The sequence below is a fragment of the Lissotriton helveticus genome, chromosome 1_2, assembly GCF_964261635.1.
Source record: "Lissotriton helveticus chromosome 1_2, aLisHel1.1, whole genome shotgun sequence".
NCBI lineage: Eukaryota > Metazoa > Chordata > Amphibia > Caudata > Salamandridae > Lissotriton > Lissotriton helveticus.
The window spans coordinates 112,534,297-112,542,947 of NC_136058.1; the positions used below are offsets into that span (position 1 = coordinate 112,534,297).

Below are 8,651 nucleotides of genomic sequence, written 5' to 3' on the forward strand. Positions count from 1 at the left end.
GGGAAATGTTTGCTCAGTCCGAGGAGACGTATGAAAGTAACTTTTTCCTTTTTTATATAATGTCCCATTCTGGAAGCTTTCCGAGTAAGGGCATTGAGGTGTGTCGGAGGTACCCTGATGTGTGGCACTATCTGGTCTCAACGGGTTAAAATAGTGATTTTGAGTGCGAAGAAAGGAGTATGTTGGATATTGCGATATGGGGGTATCACAAAACCTTTAAACGTATTAAGTAGAAAAAGAGGGGGATGGGGAAAAGCAGATTATAGTTCCAGAGATCTCAGGCTCAGCTCTAATGACAAAATATACTGGACAAAAGGCAAATCAAAAACTGTTGTCTTGCTGAGATGTAGTTCTGGATTTTTGTCAAATCCTTATTTAGATGTGGCCCTAAACATCAAGCATCTAGATTGCCTCTGGGAGCAAGTACGATAACCAGCGTCAGATCACCTATAGTGCAGAGAACCCCAAAAGTGTATCCTACCTTTTGTGTGGGCCCTGGACATAGGTTAATGGAAAATATCCCAGAATGATAAGCTGAAGTGGTATGCCACAATAAGACTCCAGAGAGAGCAGGCACAGAAGGAGGGTAGTAATTGGAATGGAGAGTCTTGGCATATTTATAGGGAAGAAGGAAGCTTCAGTAAAAGTACTCTTTAACGTTCAGACACTTTTCCAGCAGGCTTGGTAGTCTATCTGACAATCTTGTAGCTTCAAGGCTTGCAGACAGCTCTTTTGTCAGCAGAGAGTTGTGAGGCAATCACTTCTGCAGGAGTTCTCTGAGATCAGAATGCTGCACCAATTTCTTACCCACAGTGTCTGCCAGCTTCTTGCCGTTTTAACTATTATGGTCTTCGATTTCCTTTCCCTCTGTTGTGGGTGATGCTGCGGTCTCAACATCACATAGTCACCAGCACCATAGATGCCTGGAATCCCACAGCTTGCAGGTGCGGCCCTGTTACCCCTACATTGTGCACACCACTAGTGCAATGCTATACAGTTCCAGTTGAGTCTAGTGGTGCACCTAGCCCATGTTCCCAAAATGCACTCATAGTTAAGCTCAAAGCATGTTTGGGCCTCAAGTAGCTATTTAGCAGGGCACGCTGCCCTTTTCACCCTACCCTGATGCTGTTTCTCTGCTTTGTTGGCTTTTTTTAGTAATCTGAAATACGCAAATTTTCAGATTTGTTCTCATTTTCTTGTGTCCGAGATGGCTTAACCATTTGAAGATGACTTTGCTAAACAATCACAACTTGTTTGAGAATAACCTGCAAAAGGCCTTTTATTTTTACATGCAAACCAAAACCTTGCTCTCGGATGGCATCTGAGCAACTTCAAAGATTACATTTTCTAAACTATGAAAGTGGGTTGTGGCCTTATCCGTGTCCTCTGATCGCAAATCCAGTTCATATTTTTTATCTGCTTGCCTCCAGGACACTGGACTGTTTCTTTTTAAAATAACCTGACTTAAGAAAGACGTGGCCCCAGTGATGAACCAGTAAAACAACCAGCTGTCTCTTCAATAAGGTTACAGAGTAAATATCTGGATTGATGCAGAAGGTCACTTCAAAAGCATACTTAGTTATTGGCTCTATGTATGCCCCAAATGGAAGCAAACTGAACTTTTTCTTCTATGTTAAACAAAATAATAATATAAATTGAATACAGAGATGAGACTGGAATATAGCATAAAAAACAAGATGGACGCTGGAAAATAACATCTGACCCTATATTAGACTGATTAGGGCAACCTGAAAAGAGAAGAAGCACAGACTGCTCACAGTTAATGGCTGGCCATGCTATCACAGAACCATTATTTACAACAAGGGGTGGTGATGGACAGAGTCTCTGAATTAAGCAGAGTACTCTCACCCAGTCAAGAGATCAGGGCTAGATCCAACACCGTTTTTTAGCTCATTGCACCATCCCAGTTTCAGAACCTGGCTGTATGCAAATTAGTCTGTCCCTGGCCCAGTGCATCATGGGAACAGGGCAGACCAGACTACAAAAGCCAATTCTTACACTGGGAAGGAAACAAGCTTCCGGGGGCCGGTTTCTGCCATTTCAGGCGTCTTCGGCCCGGCTTGCTTGAATCCTGATGGTGCAATGAGCAAGGGACTCACATCTGAGTATGCCCTTCCACGCTTAGGGTGGACAAAATTATTTACAACAAGGGGTGGTGATGGACAGAGTCTCTGAATTAAGCAGAGTACTCTCACCCAGTCAAGAGATCAGGGCTAGATCCAACACCGTTTTCACAGAACCATGACACCCTACATACCTGATTGATTGACGATACACCTTTTTATCTTTTGTTCATTCGGCAGGATCACAGATTGAGTACTTCCTCGCGGTCATCTCTATACTTCCCATCCTATCCAAGTGTTCAGCAATTGCCCATGGAGTATCTGAATGTTACTTTACTTGACTAGATCTTGACTTAAAAACACAAAATCCAACTGTTTGTAAATGCAGAATGGCAACTTTGAAATGCTGCAATCCTAACAATCTATAGACTATAAAACCAACAAACACTTTTTAATCCGTCATGACAAATTTTTCAATTTCTTGGGAGAAGACGAATGACCTCCACTATTTAAAACTTTCGACAAGATAACCTCTTGAAATTCTTAAAACTAGTTAACATTTATGTTGATTTTGCAGAGTTCATTCTGATAACGTATTTAGTGTCTTGATGCAGACTGTATTGTAGAACTGATTTAGTGGATCACCTGTTTAAATGCTACAAGAATATTGATAGAGAAGTTAGAAGCACAAAACAATTTCTACATCCTTATTTATTCAAATTTATTGATGTATATCCTCAAACTTTGACCACCTTCTTACTACCTTTTCTTCTTTATCTTTTTCATGTAATATTTTTTTTTAGTGTTGTTTAGTTGGTAGTATAGCCTACCAGATATTGGAAGAGACTGTTACTAGAGTACTTACACCCTGCCTTGGTATAATTAGTAGAACAGAATTTTTTCTCATTCTCTCTCACTCTTCTTTTCTCGTACCACCCATTAGTTAATTCTAGATGCTAACCTCTTTACATTTTATCTGAGTTTTCTTAGTACTGGCTGTATTTTATTGCTGTAAGTGACCTGGTGACGTACAGTAAAGATTGAGGCTGTGTTGGCTCTGAGTTTGGCTAAGGGCAGGAACATTGGAAATCTGATGGGGTCGGGATTCCTTATTGCATCAATTATACAATTGTATTTTTAATGGCAAGCATCTAAAAATCATTTTGCAATCTCATAAATCATACATTGTTAGTATTTAGTGTAAATTAACTCATTCCAGACTGATCTTTGTGACAACTAATGCATTTATGTACAATTTGCTTTTCAGTTGAAATTGCAACACTGACCAGAGAGAATGGAAAAACAAAAATCAGAGTTTTAAAGCAAAAAGAAGTTGAAGAGTTGATCAAAAAACATGAAGAGGAAGAAGCAAAAGCAGAGCGGGAAAAAAAGGAAAAGGAACTGAAGGAAAAGGACAAATAAAAAACCTTCATTGTGCTTTTTGAATTTTTCCCACCAGGCTGTGTATATTATTTCCTTGCAGCGACTAAGAACTACTCTTTAAACAGTTTATAAATTTGAATTTGAAATGATCCCTCAGTTGTCTTTATTTTTAATACAAAATAAAATAGAAAAAATAATATTTTCTTTAATTTATCAGTGCCTGTGAGAAAATGCTTCCTTTTGCTTGGTCACCCCTTTTATTTATTTTTTTGCTCCATTTTACTGCTGGTTTCTAGACTTTCGCTGGTGCACTACTGTCTAGATTGTGCTATAATCCCTAAATTGTGTAGAAAATGCTATAATCCCTAAAACGTGTAGAAAATGCTAATTCGTGTTTGGCATAATTAACTCTTCTATAGGCCATGTTATATGGTGTTGAAACTGCACCCATGGCATAGAAAGTTAAATGGTACCTGTCGACTACAGCTCTCATTGTGTCATCCACTAGTACATGGTTCTCCAACCTTTTTGTAATAAGACCTAATTATGTTCAATTAAAATCTTCCCGCGCTACTAATATTACTAGAGCTGTAAGGGTAACTACATGAGACAATGTTACTTTAGTGGCCACCACAAGCAAGATTATACAGCAGTGATCACCTCAACGCATCAGGCATGGTTGCCAGCAGTAATGTAAAAAATGCTTTTTCATGCCTCTACATGGGTAATACATAATAGCCATCGCTTAAATACCATTTGCCGCAAGTTAATATTAGTTGTAGGTGCTCCCCAATACCATTTGAGTTTTATTACTAAAATATTTGCCAGGATTCACAATATTAAGGGCACAATAGCACAATTTCAATCCAATCAAACATTACAAGCCAGAGTGTTTATGCAACTGCTGGGAATTATGGCATCCTGCATTGCAATCGTACCTCACGCAATGCTTCACATGTGTCCTCTGCAGGAATGTCTAGCAAGTCAGTGGAATCAGTCACAGGGTCAATTAACCAATCTAGTGTTAGTTGACGGCCGCACCCGTCACTCTCTGCAATGGTGGAACCCTCAAAACTTATCAAAAGGGCGGCCCTTCATAGACCTGATTCCACAGACTGTACTGACCACAGATGCTTCTTTAACTACGAAGGCTGGGGGCAGACAATTACAAACGTGTCCACATCGACTACCTGGAAGTTCTAGCAGTGTTTCTAGCACTCAAAGATTTCCACACTCAAAACTGTCTTCGTCCGCACAGACAACATGACCGATGTATTATCTGCAGAAACAAGGAGTGACCCACTCTCTTCAGCTGTCATGCCTGGCACAAAGCATTTGGAATTGGCAATTCATCACAAAATGTATCTCCTAGCAGAACACCTTCCAGGGGTAGACAATCAAATTGCTGACCTGCTCAGGAGACACAGGCAGCAAGTTCACGAGTGGGAACTTCATTCCCAAGTTCTACTTTCCTACTTTCAACAATGGTGTTTTCCACAGATAGATCCATTTGCTACAGTCCACAATGAAAAATGCCCAAACTTCGCATCCAGGTTCACACACAGACTATCAGGAGGCAATGCTCTGGATGAATGGGTCAGGAATGTTTGCCTACACTTTTCCGCCTCTCCCACTAATTCCATTACTGGTTCGGAAGCTCAAACAAACATCCCTCACACTGATATTAGTAGCCCCTACATGGGCTCATCAACCGTGGTAGATGGGTCACCACCGAACCTCGAGAGGCCAGACGCACCTGCCGCCGCCTCGAAAAGACCTGGAGGAATACCAAATCCACACTCTCGCAACAACTTCAAAGCCGCTACCAACGCCCACCACCAGCTCAACAGAAAAAACGAGAAAACAAGCGATCGAAGACAGAATCTCCGCACACAACAGCAAAGAACTCTTCAACATCAAAGAGTTCGGCCAACCCACCAGCGAGTCGACTGACATCCCTCCCTCACAAGACCTCTGCAACAAACTCAGCACCTTCTTTCACCACAAAATCAAGAACATCTACGACAACTTCAACATAGACAACCAACACACGGAACCCCCACCAACCACCCCCGACACCCCAAAGCCAACGCTTGACAGATGGACGACCCTCACCAACAAAGACACACTGAAGATGAAGTCCATCCACTCCGGGACCCCCACGGACCTCTGCCCCTACCACATCTTCAACAGAGCCGCCAACACCATCGAACCCATGCTCCGCTGCACCATCAACCGCTCCCTGGTGATCGCCTTGTTCACCGACAACTGGAAACCCTCTGCGGACCCCACCGACCTCAAAAACTACAGACACATCTCCCTGCTCCCGTTCCCTGCAAACGTCATCGAGAAAGCCATCAACAGCCAACTCACCACATTCATCGAAGAGCACAACATCCTCGACTCGTCCCAATCTGGCTTCAGGAAAAAACACAGTACGGAAACCGCCCTCCTTTCTTCAACAGACTACATCCGCACCCTACTGGACAAAGGAGAAACAGCAGCCCTCATCCTCCCTGACCTCTCAGCGGTATTCGACACAGTCTCCCACCGCACCCTAAGACGTAGACTTCACGACGCGGGGATCCAGGACAAGGCCCTCGACTGGATCAGCTCCTTCCTCTCCGGCAGAATGCAGCGGGTCAGATTCCCCCCTTTCCTCTCGGACCCTACACCAAACACCTGCGGAGTCCCTCAGGGGTCCTCCCTCAGCCCGACACTCCTCAATGTCTACATGGCTCCGCTCACCCCCATCGTCAGAACCTACGGACTCAACATTGTGTCATCCTCTCCTTATTCAACAAACCCAACACCGCCAGACAAAACTATCGAGAAGTTATGGAAGCAGTCGCCAAATGGATGAAATACAGCTGCCTACAACTGAACACCAACAAGACTGATGTACTCATCATGGTCCCAAACCCCGATGCCTGGAACGACAACTGGTGGCCCCCCGCCCTCGGAAACCCGCCCCCCCCCCCCCATGGACCACGCATGCAAACTGGGAATCATCCTGGACTCTGAGCTCAAAATGGACCACCAGATCAACTCTGTCTCGTCCTCCTGGTTCCACACCATCCGCCTCCTACGTAAGACCTTCAAATGGATCCCTCTTAAACACAGAAAGACTGTCACTCATGCCCTGGTCACCAGCAGACTCGACTACAGCAACACAGTCTACGCTGTAAAAACAGAAATCTCACCGGCAAACTACAGAACATCCAGAACGCCACTGCAAGACTGGTCCTCAGCCTGCCAAAAAACGGCCACATCTCCCGGCACCTGTGCACACTCCACTGGCTCCCCATCGAGGCAAGAGTCACCTTCAAGATGCTCACCCACGCACACAAGGCCCTCCACGACCAGCATATATGAAAAGCCAACTCAAATTCCACGCACCCTAAAGGACCCTGCGATCAGCCCAATTCTCCTACGCTGTGGTTCCACGCACCAGAAAAGCCAGATCGGGAAGCCGCTCCTCTTCCTTCCTCGCGGCTAAGGCCTGGAACGCCCTTCCGCTCCACCTCAGACAGACAACATTGCTCCCCATCTTCGCAAAAGACCTCAAGACCTGGCTCTTCGACAGACCACCTCCTTGATGGACTGGATCCTGCACTCCCACATCCCCAGTGCCTTGAGACCCTTACGGGTGAGTAGTCGCGCTAAACAAACGCTTGATTGATTGATTGGTACATTACCCTCTTTGAACTGTCAGTGGTGCCACATCAAAAGCTACATCTCACACCCAGTCTCATGGCCATGGAGAAATCAGACATCCAAATTCCATAGAACTCAACCTAGCGATTTGACTCCTGAAGTGACAGAGTTTGATTATTTATAATTACCACCAGACTGTATGAATATTCTCAAAGAGGCTAGAAAGCCCACTACGAGAGCATGTTATCCAGAAAAATGGAAATGATTTGTTATATATTGTAATAACATCAATCCAATTGATGTCTGTACAAAACATCATTTGTTACCTGTTGCATTTACAGCAGTCTGTATTGGCTTACTCATCCATCCATCCATTCACTCCTAGCAGCAGTAGCAGCATACTTGCTAAATAGGCAACACTCATCTCTGTTCAGAGTACCAGTGATCAAAGCTTTCATGAAGGATTAAAAAGAGTGATACCACCAAGAGTTCCCCCCTGCTCCAGAGTGGAACCTAAACATAGTACTTACAAGGCTAATGGGTCCAACTTTTGAACCTAAGCACACAGCAGTTACAATTCCTGTCACAGAAGGTTGCTTTCCTTGTAGCAATATCCTCACTAAGGAGAGTTAGTGAACTTCAGGCCTTAACTATACAAGAGCCTTTCTTTCAACTTCACAATGATAGGGTGGTTCTTCGAACTAATCCTGAATTTCTGCCTAAAGATGTTTGGTCTTTCATATCAATAAGTTGATTGACCAGTGTTCTTTCCTCAACCTGATTCTGTAGCAGAACAAGCTTTACACACACTTGATGTTAGAAGAGCTATACTATATTATGTTGAAAGAACTAAAGAATTTTGGGGAACAAAGCAACTTTGTTGCTTTTTCTCCACCACACAAAGGCAATCCATATCGAAGTCTGGTATTGTAAGATGGATTGTAAAATGTATCCAAATGTGTTATGCTAAAGCACAACAAACAAATAATACACCCAGAGCACATTCCACTCGTAAAATAGGGGCTACTATGGCGTTCTTAGGAAATATTCCCCTGGCTGACATCTGTAAGGCAGCAACATGGTCTACACTGCACACATTCACCAAACACTATTGTGTAGATGTGTTTGCGAGACAACAAGCAAATGTAGGCCAAGCTGTACTTAAGACGCTATTTCAAACAACTATGGCCACCACCGATTTAGGAGTATACTGCTATATAGTCTATGCAAAGCATGTGATCTACAGCTCACATGCCTCGAACAGAAAATGTTACTTACCCAGTAAGCATCTGTTCTTGACATGTAGGGCGGTAGATTCACATGTGCCCACCCACCTCCCCGTTTCCTGTAGTTGTTGTAGTTCTTAATTTACAATCATACACGTGAACATCTCTATTCTACACTCACTAACTCCATTCTCACCCTCTGTGTGAAAACAATGGAGTCGATGCCCATACGCACTATCACCGAAAGGAGGAGTCACCTTACCTAGTGACTGGAAAGACTTCTTCGAAGAAAAACAACTTG

At 43.6% G+C, this 8,651-nt stretch overlaps 1 protein-coding gene across 2 annotated transcripts in view; it reads left to right on the plus strand.

Annotated features, from left to right (window-relative positions):
• PSMA4 (proteasome 20S subunit alpha 4) overlaps window positions 1-3,616 on the plus strand; it is a 162,434-nt gene extending 158,818 nt beyond the window's left edge. For both annotated transcript variants that reach the window (XM_078669740.1, XM_078669746.1), the window contains exon 9: window positions 3,352-3,616. In XM_078669740.1, coding sequence (XP_078525866.1) covers window positions 3,352-3,506 — 155 coding nt within the window. In that variant the 3' untranslated portion in view covers window positions 3,507-3,616. The remainder of the gene's footprint in view (window positions 1-3,351) is intronic.
• Window positions 3,617-8,651: the final 5,035 nt, after the last annotated feature.